The 18510-nt window shown below is 41.1% G+C and overlaps 1 protein-coding gene across 1 annotated transcript; it reads left to right on the plus strand.

Annotated features, from left to right (window-relative positions):
* The first annotated feature begins 16157 nt into the window (after positions 1-16157).
* Positions 16158-18510, plus strand: cxcr4b (chemokine (C-X-C motif), receptor 4b). Its single transcript, XM_036576821.1, has 2 exons — positions 16158-16254; positions 16970-18510. Exons 1-2 carry the CDS (start codon positions 16210-16212, stop codon positions 18017-18019), a joined length of 1095 nt encoding a protein of 364 aa, XP_036432714.1. The 5' UTR covers positions 16158-16209; the 3' UTR covers positions 18020-18510.

The following is an 18510-nucleotide window of genomic DNA, read 5'->3' on the forward strand; positions in this document are numbered from 1 at the left end:
CGAAACTGTCTGACTGACTGACGGCTCACTGACACACCGGCACTGTCTGACTGCCTGACGGTTCACTGACATACCAACACCGTCTGACTGACTGACGGCTCACTGACACACCGAAACTGTCTGACTGACTGACAGCTCACTGACACACCTGCACTGTCTGACTGACTGACGGTTCACTGACATACCAACACCGTCTGACTGACTGACAGCTCACTGACACACCGGCACTGTCTGACCGACTGACGGCTCACTGACACACCGAAACTGTCTGACCGACTGACGGCTCACCGACACACCGACACCGTCTGACCGACTGACGGCTCACCGACACACCGGCACTGTCTGACTGACTGACGGCTCACTGACACACCTGCACTGTCTGACTGTCTGACTGACTGACGGCTTACTGACACACCGACACTGTCTGACTGACTGACGGTTCACTGACACACCTGCACTGTCTGACTGTCTGACTGACTGACGGCTCACTGACACACCTGCACTGTCTGACTGACTGATGGCTTACTGACACACCGGCACTGTCTGACTGACTGACGGTTCACTGACACACCTGCACTGTCTGACTGACTGACTGACTGACGGCTTACTGACACACCTGCACTGTCTGACTGACTGACGGCTTACTGACACACCTGCACTGTCTGACCGACTGACAGCTTACTGACACACGGCACTGTCTGACCAACTGGCGGCTCACTGACACACCGGCACTGTCTGACCGACTGACGGCTCACTGACACACCGGCACTGTCTGACCGACTGGCGGCTCACTGACACACCGGCACTGTCTGACCGACTGACGGCTCACTGACACACCGGCACTGTCTGACTGACTGACGGCTCACTGACACACCGAAACTGTCTGACTGACTGACGGCTTACTGACACACCGAAACTGTCTGACTGACTGACGGCTCACCGACACACCGGCACTGTCTGACCGACTGACGGCTCACCGATCCACGACACTGTCTGACCGACTGACGGCTCATCGTCACACCGGCACTGTCTGACTGACTGACGGCTCACTGACACACCGAAACTGTCTGACTGACTGACGGCTTACTGACACACCGAAACTGTCTGACTGACTGACGGCTTACTGACACACCAAAACTGTCTGACTGACTGACGGCTTACTGACACACCAGCACTGTCTGATACACCAGCACCGTCTGACTGACTGCTCACTGACTGACTGAGTTCACAGCCAAAAATATTTAACTCACACGTCAAGTCCAAACATGGAGAGGCATTTCAGCAGCACTGCACACTGACTTAACCCAGAGAGAGAGAGAGAGAGAGAGAGAGAGAGAGAGGTAATGAGCCTAGACAGTGAGTCTATCTGATAAAGCGTAAAACGTTCTGCGTTCCACATTCCTTCACAGGTACTGCGTGTTTGCGTGTGTATTTGTGTTATATAATATGCCTTATTTATGTATTTACACTGTATAAAAGCCAGAGACCCTTTGTTTATGGCACATGTTACAGGGCCAGGCTGAGGGAGCATTAGGAGTCTCGCCCAGGGACTCTTATTTGTGTAGAATAGGGTGCTTGATCAGGTGGTGATCGAACCACCATCCACCACCAACCACTGAAATACCATCATTTATTTAATCTACAATCAAAACAGCCGTTTAGTACAAGTTACACATTTCATCAACTCTTCACCTTCATTCCAGCTTCCATTCTTTTCAGGAGACTCACGTTCAGCTCTTCAAAGAATCTGCAGACACACCTCCAAAGTTCAGTCTCAGAAGCTGGTTGATCATTTTCTGAAGTAATCAAACACATTCAGTGGTGTTGAGGTCTGGACTCTGGGGTGGTCAGTCCATCGTTCAGCTTCTTTGTTTGATGTGTCCGTCTCCTTTTCTCAGTGAGGTTCTTCTTGATCAGCTACACATCCTTTCAGACCCACAGCGCTGAGTCGTCTTCTCACAGTGGAAGGATGGACAGAAACACCTGTGGATGTTTTCAGATCTGAAGCAGCTTGATTTTCTCCTCTCTCTCAGAGATGAAAGCTTTAAGTGCTGTTTATCTGCTGGGGGCAGTTTTGGGGTCGACCAGGTCTCCCAGGTGGTTGTTAGGAGGCCTAATTTCTCTGTAAACACATTTTGTTTTTCCTTTCACTTTCTCAGGTGTGTTGTCTTACGTCTAAGCTCTTCAGAAATGTCATGAGTAAAGGGTGGTCTCTGACTTTAGCAGAGTGCTGTGCCCACAGTCTTCAGGCATCCCACGATCTCAGTGTTTACAAGCCATCTTTAGCCACATTGTGTGTGTGGTAGAGTGTGTGTGCTTATTTCAGTGCATGCGAGGGTAAACCGCTGTAGGAGCGTAGGAGGTTTGGAAAGCCCCCTGCTCTGTTTACAAAGCACATCTTAAGTCAAGGCCTTTTAAAAAGTCCCTGACTTGCGAATAATTCTGCATGTTTTCAATGTTTTGAATGTAAATGAAGTGGCCGGCCGGAGTCTGAGTCATAGTGGGCTCTAATGAGGCACATTATCTGCACCCACTCTTATGGAAATGATCTCCTCTTTGTCGTGTTGTGATGTGGTTGTAAGGTGCCATGGTGATCGGCTGAGACCATGCGCCGTACAGCGTTACAAAAACATGCAATTAAATTAAATACAGTATCAAACAAACAAGTTTGACCATAAGATCAAAGGGGAGGGAGGTAATAAGCATCAACTAGGTGGATTAAAGGTGTAATTATAGGGAATCCCCAGTTTCTGGGCTTTTCCTGGTAAATTATGGATGAAGATCTTATATTCCTGCAGCAGAGAGGGCACACTGCAGCGAAGAGGGCACACTGTTAAACACTGCAGACATTTAACATTTATTAAATGTTTGTAAAGGGCCTATTGCACTTTATTTTTTATCCCTGAGGTCTATTTATAACATTTGCGTTGGTTGTATGTACCAAAAGACAGTCATAATTTAATTTATATGATCATTTTCCAGCCTCTCTTTATCTCTTAGAGCTAAACAGGCTGTTTTTGTTACAGTCCCTTTAAGACTGATATATGCAAATGAGCTCTGTTCTCATTGGCTGTGCATACAAAATGCAGTCCAACCTGAAACACTCCTTATAACTTCAGTGAGAGTGGGCGGGGCTAATCTGCTGAAGGCTGAATAGGTAGATGTCGGTGACTGTCGCGACATCACAAAAACAGCAAATTCAAAACAGGCTGTTTGGTGCAGTTTAGCTTCCCTTATAAAGACTGTATTCAAACAGGGTTTGACTACTACACCACACTATTTTACATAATAAGGGCCCTTTGATTAAATAAGAGTCCAAAGTAGTTTGTAAATGTTAGTAAAGCTCGTATTTTAATGTATTGTTTGCTGCTCAGTCCATATATATGAACACTAAGCTACAAAAAACAGCCTGTTTTGAATGAACCAAAGCATTTACATATATCCAAAGTGCGAAATACAGGGGGTTCTGGGGGGGACAGGACCCGCTAATTAACCTCTTGGACCCCCTGGATGTCTCAAAAATCAAAATTTTGAGGGGTCAGAAAAATGATGTTGGAAAATGGTCATGAAAAAATAATGTTTTTGGTACATAAACACACCAAAAAATAAAATACAAAATACAATTTCAGTTAGTTTTAGTTTTAGAAATATTCTAAAAAATATTTGTTCATTCTAAGTAAAAAAGACCACAACATGTTGTTTGTTTGTTGGTAGAGTTTGTTGTTTATTTATTTATTTATTTACTTACTTACTTACTTACAGCCTGTTTAATTGTAAGTGATTGTAAGGGACTTTATGTTTTTGGTAAATAATAAGTGATGTGAGACCTTTTAACACATGTACTACATGTTCAGTGTCCACAGCGTTTTACAGGGGGACTCGTAGCAGCACACGCTCATTATATTTAAGCCTGTTTCTATTCTCCTCACTCGGTAATGGTTCATCAGTTTCAACAGCAAAAATCTTACATAGTGCAGCTTCAACTTACTTTAAATGTTAGGAAACTTTTTCCCAGTTCCTTTGAAAAACAATATTTTCAAAAATACATGTTTTTGGACAGTGACGATATGCTGAGTTCTGAGTTAATGACGCCTTCCCGACATGCCGATTACGATCACACTCTGAGAAAAAATGGTACTAAACTGTCACTGGGGTGGTTCCCCTCTTGTCACTGGGGTGGAACCCTCAAGGATTCATCTCAGTACCTTTAGTCAGGGAACATAACTGAACCATAATCCACTGAAATGATATGTTCTAAGCTGTACTGACTCCACACACCCCGTCTCGTCTCCAGGACTTTATTTTACTGTTCTGTTTAAAACATTCGGTTATGAAAAGGTACAAATATGAACTTTTCACCTGGAGAAACTTATTTAAGGTTCACAATCAGACCTTAAAACCACTGTTGGAGCTTTGAGGGAACATTTACACTGTTTGTACCTTGATGAACGAAAAACGTACCTGAACAGAACCTTTATTTCTGTACGCTTGCTTTGTTTTTTTCATACATTATCTATTAAAACCAAGCGTTTAGGGTACCTTTTAGCAGGGAGGCATCGTAAAGGATATGTCTTTACTACCATTAGTCAGGGAACATTATCATTATTATTATTGTTGTTGTTGTTGATGATGATATTGCTGTTGTTATTATTACAGGGAAAATAATTGTTATTTTGTTAATACTGTACATGTTTATTCTGTTATTTGCTTTCTGCTATATCCTCCCTCTTGTTTTGTTTTTTGTTTGATATTCTTGTGTTTCATAGCTGTTAGCTTGAGCTTTGGAAAGGCACTATATAAATAAAACACAATATTATCATCATCAAATCCACTAATGTCCTTGGGAGGAAACCCACACAGACACAGGGAGAACATGCAAACTCCACACAGCCAGGACGGCTGTCGCCCGGCCAGGGAATCGAACCCAGGTCCTGCTTGTTGTGAGGCCAGTGCACCACCATGCCACCCCGCTTTGCTTTGCTTTTGCTTAAAAGGTTAAGTCGTCCAAAGGTACAAATTTACCCCAATCACTACGCTGGAAAAGCATGAAATGTAATGCACACATGATTTTTCCACAGTGACATGTGGAACGTGTGCCAGAATGAAAAGCAAAACCTCCAGTGCGCTGTTTACATGTCGCTTGACCTCTTTACTGAAAAACAGTACATGAGGATTCACATAAGAACTGAACACTATCAACCTTAAAGTGTAATCAAGGCACGGCTGTGTTGCTTTCCGGCGTGCACTACTTCAAATGTGAATGGCTTGTTGAAATGTGATCATAATAGTGAAAAAAGTGAATTGCAGTGGAAACCTGAGGCTGCGTTTAAGCAGTGATACGCAGAAAACGTAGCAAAATGAATCCATTACTTTAATTTAACACCATTTAAAGTACTGTACTTTACAAAGTGGGAAGCATTATAGCTGTGCATTCATTACATTTCAAGGTGAACTTAAAGGTTCTTCAAAGGTTCTTTAGTGGTTCTAGAACCTATAACCATTTGCATGCTTAATGGGTTCTTTGCATGGTGAAATTGTTCTTCAGATTGATGGTGAATGTGCTGTATATGGTTCTGTGCAGCACCAAAGAGGGTTCTGCTGTTGTTACGATGTTAAGCTTGTATACAATAGCAAAACCCTTTTTGGTGCTACATAGAACCATATACAGCACACTCTCCATCAATCTGAAGAACCATTTCACCATGAAGAGAACCATTTATGCATATAAAACATAAAAATTAACCCTTGCCATCACTAAAAACCCTTAAAGAACCATCTTTTTTAAGTGTGCACACACTTGAAAAGGTGCTTCTTCAGGGGTTCCTTAGTAAAGAAAAAGATTCTATATAGAACCATGAACACTCAAAGAACCATTTGCATGCTTAAAGGGTTTTTTTGCATAATAAAAGTGTTCTTTAAAATGATGGAGAATGAGCTGTAGATGGTTCTATATAGAACCTTTTTGAAAAGGGTTCTATGTAGCACCAAAAAGTGTTCTTCTGTTGTTACAAGCTTGACATTGTAACAATAGCAGAACGTTTTTTTTGGTGCTATATAGAACCATCTACAGCACAATCTCCATCAATCTGAAGAACCATTTCACCATGCAGGAACCCTTCAAGCATGCAAAGCGTTCTTTGAGTGTTCTTGTCTTTACTAAAGAACCCTTGAAGAACCATCTTTTTTAAGAGTGTAGGATGTATTTCGGTTTTGTTTCTGAATTTGTTTAATGTTTAAATGCAAATCGTCATGAATTGGTTTTCAGTAAGGAGGTCAAGTGACATGAAAGCACTGAAACACAGGCTTTGCTTTCCATTTTGCCCCATATTCCATCTGTTACTATGGAAAAGTAAACTCCGCTCCATATTTTGCAGATTTCCTCAGGTAAAGCAAATGCTGTATACCTTTAAAACCCATTTAAGGTCCACAGTTGGACCTTACGGACTGTGTCGTGGGCATGTTCACATTGTCCAGGGACTCAAATCTCCCTGGAAAGTACCCTGTTTTCTGACGGTATATTCTGGGTTTATGAGCTTTAACCACACAGCATAAACACACCCAGATCTCCACGCAGCTGTTTTATAATAACTACACCTTTGCAGGGATATTTTTCATCCAGCTGTCCGCAAACTGTGGATCAGTCCTCTGTGTAGTGTCAGTGGTGCCAGGCTTGGCCGGGTTGCGGAGCCGCTGCTGGCTCTGTCTCTCTGTGGGCCTCTCTTCAGCTCATTGTAAACCCATCCTGCCACTCTTCACACCTTCCATTCATATTCTAAACAGCTCCTCTCTCTGAGCTCCCCTCACACTGCAATCTACAGACAGCACAGTCAGGCTGCAGAGACTCTCTGTATTCTGATCAACTCCTAATGATTTCATCCAATTACGATTCTTTAGGAAACGATTCAATGCATCATTAGGTTTGATTCAATTCGACTTGATTAGTTCAAATCCAGTAATACTCAAAAGTGACTGAAAGAACTGTTTACACTGGTGTGAAACACAGACAGTAAAAATACCATGGTTTTTTGTTTGAAAATAGCCAGATACTTGTATTTTGGCAAAAAATATATATGTATACTATTATATGGCAAAATACTATGCCAAAATAAAAGTATCTGGTTATATATTGTTGTTTTCCAGTTTTTGGCATAATTTGAAAATACCTGTAATCCTTTACATTGTGTGTATGCTTCATGATGCATTGACCCAATTAAATGACCCAAAATGACTTGGAAAAAAGTCTGGTTCCATTGACTTACATTAAAAGTCAAGTAGTTTTTTCCTTCTCCTGTAAAGTTGTCATTTTGGAGATACGAGGTTTTGTTCCAAAAGCAGCAATATATTTTGTTTGTGTGTGTGTGTGTGTGTGTGTGTGTGTGTGTTCTATTGAATAAAATCAGCACACCAGGTTTTGCCGTTTTAATATGTCAAAAAATCACCACCTATTTTACTGACTGTAATTATGATCCATTATAATTGATTTTGAAATTCCAAAGCCCACGGTTCCACAGTCAGCACCTTCCCACTGATTCACTGTGATGCACTTTTACACTCGTTGCTGGTCAGTGAGACGTTTCCTCCCCAAACTGACCCCGAGCTTCTCACATTATTGTACAAAAACAAACTGCTGAGATAATCACTGCTAAGTCAGTTGGTCAGACAGCTCCGCCCACGCCGAACGGCCTGCGTCTGTCAGCATTTCTCAAAGCTACCCGTGTGAAAACGAGGCCTAGATATTAAAATAAATAAATAAATGCATAAAACATCACAAATTTCACGCTGAGCTGTTTTAAGTTGTACAGCAAGGGCTAGTTATGAGTGATCTGTTGAGCAGTATTAGTACTTTCTTTACTTACACATGTAATTTGGCCCATTGCCTCATCTGAAACTGGACTGGACTGACCTGCATTGAACTGTACTAAATTGAATTCCTAATTAAATTGAATTGGACTGTATTGAATTCAATTCCTGGTTGAATTTAACTGAACCGATCTGAACTGAATTCCTGACGGGAGCCATAAGACAGCAGCTTTCCTCTTAATAAACACGTACTGATCAATAATATTCTGATTACCTCATCTAGAAATGAAATAGAATTCCAAATTGAACTGAACTGAATTCCTGAACCATATGGAACCATATACCATAAGACAGCAGCTCTATTCTTAATAAACACATATTGATCAATATTATTCTGCCCATTATCTCATCTGGAACTGAACTGAACTGAACTGAACTGAATTGAATTGTACTCAGTTTAATTCCTAATTGAATTGAATTGGACTGTATTGAATTGAATTCCTAGTTGAATTTAACTGAACTGAACCAAACTGAATTCTGAAGGGAGCCATAAGACAGCAGCTTTCCTCTTAATAAACACATATTGATCAATATTATTCTGCCCAGTATCTGATCTGAAACTGTACTGAAACTGTAATTGAACCGTATTCGATTAAATTCCTAATTGAACTGAATTGAAATATATTCCTAGTTGAATTTAACTCAACTGAACTGAATTCCTGAAAGAAGCCATAAGACAGCTTTCCTCTTAATAAACACATACTGATCAATAACACACTAATGATTATCCCATTATCATGATCTCATCGGGAACTGAATTGAATTCCAAATTGAACTGAACTGAACCAAATTTCTGAATGGAACCATGAGTTGTAAGACAGCAGCTTTCCTCTTTATAAACACATATTGATCGATGTTCTTCTCTCTGAATTCATTAAAGCTCGTGGACGTGTAAGTCTGGTCTCCAGGATTTATCGCTACTGAGCACGGTTATGTGATCCCACACAAAAACACATAAAAGCCCATAAAAATTCCTTCCTGTCATCGTCTTTCGGCGCACGTTTCGCACTTTCACGTCTCTCTTTTTTCTCCCTGAGCCAACATGAGCACGTATTCATTACTCCCTAGAGGCTGGCGCTGTAGCGGATCACACGAACACAATGGCCAAGCAGAGCCGGCTTTAAAACAAGGACAAATAGTGCAGTCTCAGGCCCTTCGTGTCCCATCATGTACATCAGCATTTCATTTGCTGGGTCTGAATGAGAGAATAGCTGTATCAGCTAACACAGCTGACTCAACCCAACGACAAAATATCAGATATCAAAGGCAGCACGACGCCAGCGGGTTCATATCTGTCGAGCTAATCGGCGCTGGGTCTGATGATGGAGATCAGAGGTTCAGCCTAGTCATCACTCACTGATCCTTAAAAGAGTAGTTCGGTGAAAAAATTTACAACCCCCCCCCCCTCCTTTACCCCAAATGTACTCTATCAGCTAAGACATGTTTGGTGTCTGAAGTTTGCTTCCTTAGTTTCACACTGGAGCTACGTGGCTAACGAGGCTAACAAGTAATATTAGCATAATCAATTAAATGTTTAATGAATATTTTATTTGACTGAGAAAGTAACCAGTAATAAACAGCATCAGCAGAGCTGTAAATTAGCCAGTTAGCCCTGATTTTCATCTGCTGTGCATGGTGAAATGCTAAAGTTAGCACTTAGCATGCCATGTGTTATGTTATTTAGCACTGGAACTACAGAATGTAGATAACCAGTAATGTCAGCCTCACTAGCATGGTGATTTATGTACACGCTTAAAAATGATGGTTCTTCAAGGGTTCTTTAGCAAAGAAAGTGGTTCTAGATAGAACCGTGAGCACTCAAAGTACCCTTTGCGTGATTAAAGAGTTCTTTGCATTGTGAAAGGCTTCTTCAGATGGATGGAGAATGTGTGCAATATGGTTCTATGTAGAACCTTTTTGAAAAGAGTTCTGTATAGCATCAAAAAGGTTCTTCTATTATTACAATGCCAAGCTTGTAATAATAGAAGAACCTTTTTGGTGCTATATAGCCATTCAGTCATGCAAAGGGTTCTTTGCTTGTTCATGCTTCCCCAGATAGCAGACAGTTTTGGGACGATTCTGGCTATGTGAGTGCTGGTTGACTACCGGGTAGATGTTAGGCATGCAGTCCAGAACAGGGCCAGACGCTGGACAGCTTCATACCATTTTGCCTCGTGCCTCCATTTGTGGGACAATTCTGGTGTGAATGTTATGGACCAACAATGTAGTTGGGCCAGACTGGGGCCAGATTTGGGCCATATCCTTTAGTTCTTCTCACTTCACAGTGTGTGGGCCAGATCTGAGCCGAGGACCCAGCCGTATACTGGGCCAGAACAAACCAACGATGTGGCCCACAAGTGAGCCAGACAAATTTTGCTAACTGTTTCTATACAGATTCATTTTCTTCACTAAAGAACCCTTGAAAGACCCCAGTATTTGTGAATCCCTTCAGTCCTGAAGTGGAACAACTCAGAATTAGCCAACCAGTGCAAAAAGGTTTCAAACAGCCTCTCTGAAGTATTCACTCCGAGGCAACTTGCACTTGTTTACTGCCTCCTTCATGATCCATCATCAGAAGGCACGTTTCCTCGTCTTTAAACCAGAAAAATTAACTTTATAAACAAGTGATGCTGCTGTAAAAGCTGTAAAAGGTGGGTAGAAATGTTTACAACAGATGGTGACATTTTCATTTTGGCCTGAATGGCCCTTTAAGACACACTTTAAAATAGCTAAAGTTTAAAAGTACAGCTGCATGTCTAAATCATATCTGCCTCAAGTTGTTCAGTATCTTTAACAGGCTTGCTTATGTGGTTTCTGACACTGTATGACTCACTGTTACCCAGACAGCAGACAGTTTTGGGCCGATTCAGGCTTTCCTATGTGAGTGTTGGTTGACTGCCTGGTAGATGTTAGGCATGTGGGCCAGAATAGGGCCAGATCCTGGACAGCTTCATCCCGTTTTGCCTCGAGTCTACATTTGTGGGACAATTCTGGCGTGAATGTTGTGGACCAACAATGTAGTTGGGCCAGATTTAGGCCATATCCTTTAGTTCTTCTCCCTTTACAATATGTGCGCCAGATCTGGGTCAGGGAACCCAGGCCGTATATTGGGCCAGAACAAACCCAGGATATGATAAATTTTGCTAACTGGGCATTTACAAACATGGACTAAAGTTTGTTAGCATAGCTGCAAACAGTAGCAGCCTGAATTTCGCCCATGTCTATAGATAACAGTGTGTTGTAAAGTGTCAAAACCCACATAATGAAGTCTATTAGAGATACAGAACAACTCCACACAGTCGTGCTTTAGTGGTGTGAAATAAAGGGGGTCCTGGGGGGTTCCGGGACCCCAAATTAACCTCTTGGACCCCCTGAATGTCTCAAAATCGATTCAGTGAGGCTCATTGTTTATCTGCTTCACCCACAATCAGCTTCTGTCTCTGGTGTTCTTATCTAACTAGAGCTGCAGTACTGCTCTGCCTCAGGGTGGCGCTGTAGCAGACCGGTTCACCCAGTTGGTCCTTCATAGCCTAGAAACTGTAACTCTGCCCGGATTCCTCTGAAAAACTTTACAATGAGCTGCAGCAGATCTGAAAATCTGAAAACTCGCCCAGTTTCCCAAGAGTTTGGAGTGAAGAGTGACTGTTCCTCATTTCACACACTGAAGACAGAAGAGGAGACGAGGAAGATCTCAGTTAGTGAGGAAGAGCGCAGAACCGCACTAGAACAGAGGCTCTACAGAAGAGGAGACGAGGAAGATCTCAGTTAGTGTGAGGAAGAGCGCAGAACCACAGTAGTAGCCCTAGTGTAAAAAACAACATTCCGGTGGGGGGAGGGGGTTACTGTGGAAATCTGAGGGCTCTTTTTGTCGAACTATCACTTTCGACAGCCAGGAACATCATGCGAAAGCTGTATTTCAGCAAGGACCACCCCCTAGAGACCCCACCTCTGCCCCCTTCACACTTAGCCTCCACTGAAACAGACCATAGACAAAACATCACTTAAGAGAAGTGGCAACTCAAAGAGAGATGGTGTTCTCTCACTCACAGAGCGATAACACCCATGTGTTCAGTCAACACACACAAGACCGATCCTCACTCAGCTCCTCAGAGCAGCAGAGCTGCACCAGGATCAGATTCGACCCCCTGTTATCAGAGATCTGACCGATAAAGTCTGATCCGCCATCCATGCTACGGCTCTGAAAGCCTCTGTGTTGAGTAACATCTTTCAAAAGCTCCGACGGTTGAAAGGATCTGACTCTGACTTTTGCAACCAAACAACACTAGACTGCACACTTAAAAACATGGTTCTTAAGGAGTTCTTTGGTAAAGGCAATGGTTCTACTTAGAACCAAGGGTTCTGTATAGAACCATTTGCATGCTGCATGGTGAAAGTATTCTTCAAACTGATGGAGAGTGTGCTCTGGATGGTCCTATATAGCACCAAAAAGAGTTCTGGCATTGTTATGATGTCAAGCTTGTAACAGTAGAACCCTTTTTGGTGCTATATAGAACCCTTTTTTAGAAATGTTCTATATAGAACCATCTACAGCACATTTTCTGTCAATTTGAAGAACGCTTTTATGATGCAATAAACCCTTTAAGCATGCAAAGTGTTCTTTGAGTGTTCATGGTTCTATATAGAATCATTTTCTTTACTTAAGAACCCATGAAGATCTTTTTCAAATGTGTGCATCCACACAAAAGATGGTTCTTTAAAGGTATTTTAGTAAAGGCAAGGGCTCTATTGTATGTGTTCTATATGCTTATATGGTTCTCTGCATGGTGAAATGGTTCTTCAGATTGATGGAGAATGTGTTGTATATGGTTCGATATAGCAACAAAAAAAAGTTCTGCTATTGTTTTGATGTAGCAATAGCAGAACCTATTTTGGTGCTGTATAGAACCATTTCCAGAAAGGTTCTATATAGAGCCATATACAACACATTCTCCATCAATCTGCAGAACATTTCGCCATGAAAAGAACCATTTAAGCATGCAAACTGCTCTATATAGAACTCATGGTTCTGAATAGAGCCATTGCCTTTTCTAAAGAACCATGAAGAACCATCTTTTTTAAGTGTGTATTGCAGTAAAGAACTCTAAGGTTACAGTAAAGTGAGATTAAACTAAGGTTAAATAAATATAAGATGAAGATTATTATAATCCAATGTTTAATTAAAGTTTAAAATAATTAAATAATTAAATAAATCTAAGATTAAAGTAATCTGGAGATTAAACGTGGGATTAAAGCAATCCTAGTCTAATGTGCATCTAAAATGAATATAATCCAAGATTAAAGTAATTTTAATCTGAGTGTAAATAAATCTTAAATGGAATTAATCTAAAGTAAAACAAAATAATCTATTGCTGAAGTGAACTTAATCTACACAAATGGTTCATCGAGGGTTCTTTAGTAAACACAGTGGTTCTGCATAGAACCGTGAACACTCAAAGAACCATCTGAATGCACAAAAGGTTCTTTACATGTTTAAATGGTTCCTCTTTGTGATGGAAAACATGTGGCCTGTTGTATGGTTCTTTAGAGGATGGTCCTATATAGCTTGCAAAGGGTTCCACCATTGATACAAGACAAGAACATTCTTCTAGTACTATAGAGAACCATTTTTTGGTAATAATGTAAGGGTAAATAAATCCAGGATTAAAGTAATCTTAATCTGAGTGTAAATAAATCTAGCATGAAATTAAAGTAAAAGAAGTGATCTAGTGCTGAAGTGAAGTTAATCTGCACAAACGGTTCATCATCTTTAGTAAACGAAAGGTTCCACATAGAGCTGTGAACACTCAAAGAACCATCTGAGTGTACAGACGTTTCTTCTTTCTAAATGTTTCTTCTTTATGATGGAAAACCTGTTGCCTGTTGTACGGTTCTTCAGAGAAGAACCTCATTAAAAATGGTCCTATATAGCTCCAAAATGATTCCGCCATTGATACAAGTCAAAGAACCTTCTTTTAGTACCGGAGAGAACCATTTTGCTAATAACATTAGGTCAAATAAATCTAAGACTAATGTAATCTGAAGTTAAATATATCTAAGATTAAGATAATATAAAGTTAAACAAATCTAAACTCCAAGCCTAAACCTTATACTGTATAAGTATATACTGTGTACTATTATATATCCGGATATGTTATAAAGACAGTGGAATAAACAATGTAAACAAAGCGGTCAGGGAAATTCTGCCCAACATACTTTGTTGAATTGGACAATTTGTGTTGCAAAGTCTCACTTAAAGTCACAAACCAAGGCCATCTGTGCTCGTAAAGGCAATGGTTCTATTGTATGTGTTCTATATGCTTATATGGTTCTCTTCATGGTGAAATGGTTCTTCAGATTGATGGAGAATATGTTGTACATGGTTCGATATAGCACTAAAAAAGCTTCTGCTATTGTTTTGATATCAAGCTTGTAACAATGGCAGAACCCATTTGGTGCTGTATAGGGCCATTTTCAGAAAGGTTCTATATAGAGCCATAAACAACACATTCTCCGTCAATCTGAAGAACCATTTGACCACAAAAAGAATCATTTAAGCATGCAAATTGTTCTATATAGAACTAATGGTTCTATATAGAACGTAAGGTCATTTAAATCTAAGACTAATTTAACCTGAAGTTAAATATATCTAAGATTAAAGGTAAACAAATCTAAACTCTGGTGAAATCCAAGCCTAAACTTTGTGTTGGTGTAAATGATCGTCAGCCTGTTATACTGTATAAGTATATACTGTGTACTATTATATATCCGGATATGTTATAAAGACAGTGGAATAAACAATGTAAACAAAGCGGTCAGGGAAATTCTGCCCAACATACTTTGTTGAATTGGACAATTTGTGTTGCAAAGTCTCACTTAAAGTCACAAACCAAGGCCATCTGTGCTCGACACATCTGCAGGTTCTCCATTTGTAGATGCTCAGAAAACCATTTGCGGATACAGTTTGGAGGGAATAGTGCAGACCGAGAGAGGCTGAGTGTGCAGACCAGGACAGGCTGCGTTATTATGAGTGTGTTTCTGAGCTTTGTTAGGACCCTATTTAATAATAATTAAATACATTTTAAAATAACTTACATAAAAATGTAAATGTTAGTTTTAAATGATAAAATAAACTCTTGAAAAAAGATGGTTCTTCAGGGGTTCTTTAGTAAAGAAAATGGTGAAATGGTTCTCCAGACTGATGGAGAATGTGCTGTAGATGGTTATGGAGCCTTTTTAATAATGGTTCCATAGAGTACCAAAAAGGGTTTCTCTATTGTTACAAGCTTGACATCATAACAATAACCCTTTTTAGTGCTACTTGAAACCATAAACACATTCTCCTCCAATCTGAAGAACCATTTCACCATATAAAAAACCCTTTAAGCATGCAAATGAGTTTTCATGGTTTTATATAGTCTTTACTAAAGAACCCATGAGGAACTGTCCTTGTTGTGTTTCCAAAAAAAGCAACGAGTGACTTAACCCGCTGAAATGGAGTTAAAATCTCTTACAAAGCACAGAAAACAAGTGTGAAACATTAAAAAAACAATTGAAATGGAGTTGAAATCTCTTACAAAGCACAGAAAACAAGTGTGCAACATTAAAAACCCACTGAAATGGAGCTAAAATCTCTTACAAAGCACAGAAAACAAGTGTGAAACATTAAAAAAACAATTGAAATGGAGTTGAAATCTCTTACAAAGCACAGAAAACAAGTGTGCAACATTAAAAACCCACTGAAATGGAGCTAAAATCTCTTACAAAGCACAGAAAACAAGTGTAAAATATTAAAAAAACAATTGAAATGGAGTTGAAATCTCTTACAAAGCACAGAAAACAAGTGTGCAACATTAAAAACCCACTGAAATGGAGCTAAAATCTCTTACAAAGCACAGAAAACAAGTGTGCAACATTAAAAACCCACTGAAATGGAGCTAAAATCTCTTACAAAGCACAGAAAACAAGTGTAAAATATTAAAAAACCCACTGAAATGGAGCTAAAATCTCTTACAAAGCACAGAAAACCAGTGTGAAATATTAAAAAACCCACTTAAATTGAGTTAAAGTCTCTTACAAAGCATTGAAAACAACTGTGACCTCAAAAAAGGGAAAAGAAAGAAAAAGTCTGCTGCAGGTCCACCTACAGCGAAGGCCCTGCGTGACCTGCCCGCATGACTCTACACGAGACACAGGGTTCCACCCGCAGGCCGGGTGGGTGTGGTATCGCATGCATAATGTAACAGTGGGAGTGGCCTACAGGCAACACAGGTCCTTAAAAGCTCCTGTCTTCACTTCACCTCCACACAAGAGGGATATACACACGCACACAGAGCTTCGGCCTTCAGCACCATGGATTTCTTTGATGAAAGTTCACCACGTTTCTCGAGTTCTGATGTAAGTGCTGTAAAAATCAAGTTTTTTAAATGAAATAAGCAAGTAATCTGGTCAACTTAACATTTTGAGCTTGTTGAGCATCAAATAATTAATAATAAGTTAACACGTTCAATTAACTCAGATTTGTAAGTTTAACCAGGTCACTTATTCTTTCACATTAAAAAAGTTGCATGATTTTTAGTGAAATAGCACCATTTTCTTGCTTAACTTTAGATTTCTCAGCTAGTTTGCTTATTTTCTCATTGTTTCTGTCTTTCTTGACTGTAAAGATCATTTAAACACCTGGGTGGACTGAAAACCAAGAAAAGTGCTCTAAAATCAGCTTATCCTGCTTTTTTATCTGAACTTTTCCTGGTTTTCTTACCTGTTCAGAAGTCTTTTTAGTGGCTTTGAGCTAATTGGCTGTTTTTCCCTCCTTTTGATGCAGCACGTTGTCTTTGTATCATGTGTTTTTGAGATCTGGAAGCCTGTTCTGCTGCATTTTCCATGTTTATGAGGACAATGGCAAAGAATGCAATTCCCAATGTTCATATTCGCAAAGAAAGCTGTTCTAAGTGCAGAAATCCATGAACGTTTATGTTTATATGTGTATATAATTAGGTATAGACGCGTAAATAGAGGTTTATGGTTGAAAATGAAGTTCTTTTCCACGTTTAGGCATCTTTTTCTCGACTTGTGTGAAATAATTCGGTACTAAATGTTGTCTTTCTTGCAGACTGTAGTGTTCGAATTCAACGTCTCTGAAGGCTCGGGGATGATGGATGAATATGAGGAGATGTGCGACATCGGCATCAGCCAGAGCTTCCAGAAGATTTTCCTGCCAACCGTTTACGGGATTATCTTCCTCCTGGGCATCGTGGGTAACGGCCTGGTGGTGCTGGTGATGGGCTTCCAGAGGAAGACGAAGAACATGACGGACCGGTACAGGCTGCACCTCTCCGTGGCTGACCTGCTGTTCGTGCTCACGCTGCCCTTCTGGGCCGTGGATGCCACCAGCACGTGGATATTCGGGTATTTCATGTGCGTCGCCATCAACATGATCTACACTGTGAACTTGTACAGCAGCGTGCTGATCCTCGCCTTCATCAGCCTGGATCGCTACTTAGCCGTGGTTCGCGCCACCAACAGCCTGGTCACCAGGCGGCTGCTGGCCGAGAGGGTGATCTACGTCGGGGTCTGGCTTCCCGCCACTCTGCTGACCGTGCCAGACCTCGTGTTCACCCAAGTCCAGAGCACCGGCGTGAGGGACATTTGCGAACGGATCTACCCGTCGGAGGCTAACGTGGTTTGGAAAGCCGCCTTCCGCTTCCAGCACATCATCGTGGGCTTCGTCCTGCCCGGCCTGATCATCCTGATCTGCTACTGCATCATCATCTCCAAGCTCTCCAAGGGCTCCAAGGGCCAGTCCCTGAAACGGAAGGCGCTGAAGACCACCATCATCCTCATCCTCTGCTTCTTCGTCTGCTGGCTGCCCTACTGCGCCGGCATCCTGGTGGACACGCTAGTGATGCTAAACGTCATCTCTCACAGCTGCTACCTGGACCAAAGCCTGCAGAAGTGGATCTTAGTCACCGAGGCGCTGGCCTACTTCCACTGCTGCCTCAACCCCATCCTCTACGCCTTCCTGGGGGTCAAGTTCAGCAAGTCCGCCCGCAGCACGCTAAACATGAGCAGCAGGTCCAGTCAGAAGATGCTGACCAAGAAGCGAGGCGTCATTTCGTCCGTATCCACGGAGTCGGAGTCCTCCAGCGTGCTGTCCAGCTAACACACTCGCGTGCTTGTAGACTTTTCCTTTTGCCAAAGACCAGGAGGACTAAGCTTTCATTTCAAAAGAGGACTTAACTACACATTGTATATAGTCTGTAAACACTTTATAATGCTGAGAACTGTACAAGTTTTTTTTTTATTTTGCTCTATTTAATCTTGTTTTTTCACCCTTTCCACGTCCACAGGCTGAGCCTTACCTCTTGTTTTATACATGTGCGAATAATGCCAAAGCAGGACGCCAGCTTTTTTGTAGATGTCGCATTAGTATTAGCCGTCTGAATGCCGTTATTTGTGCCTCAGGATGTAAATTATTTGTACATAGGTCAGTCTTTTTGTGTGTGTGCAGGCACTTAGCTTTAGCTTTTCACTGAGACGTTTTTTATTTATTGAAAAAAGAAACGGTAGCTCACACTGAATAGTTCGTTTTGCTGATTTTGTTTTCCACTTACTGTCTAATAAACGACTTGAAGTCACTGTTTTTCTCAATGA

The sequence above is a fragment of the Colossoma macropomum genome, unplaced genomic scaffold (genome assembly GCF_904425465.1).
Source record: "Colossoma macropomum unplaced genomic scaffold, Colossoma_macropomum, whole genome shotgun sequence".
In the NCBI taxonomy this organism is placed as follows: domain Eukaryota; kingdom Metazoa; phylum Chordata; class Actinopteri; order Characiformes; family Serrasalmidae; genus Colossoma; species Colossoma macropomum.

Bases quoted from the DNA above. Each gene is read 5' to 3' on its own strand.
- cxcr4b (XM_036576821.1), top strand. From the start codon at position 16,210: ATGGATTTCTTTGATGAAAGTTCACCACGTTTCTCGAGTTCTGAT. The intron at 16,255-16,969 runs GTAAGTGCTGTA...TCTTTCTTGCAG, and splicing joins CACGTTTCTCGAGTTCTGAT to ACTGTAGTGTTCGAATTCAA.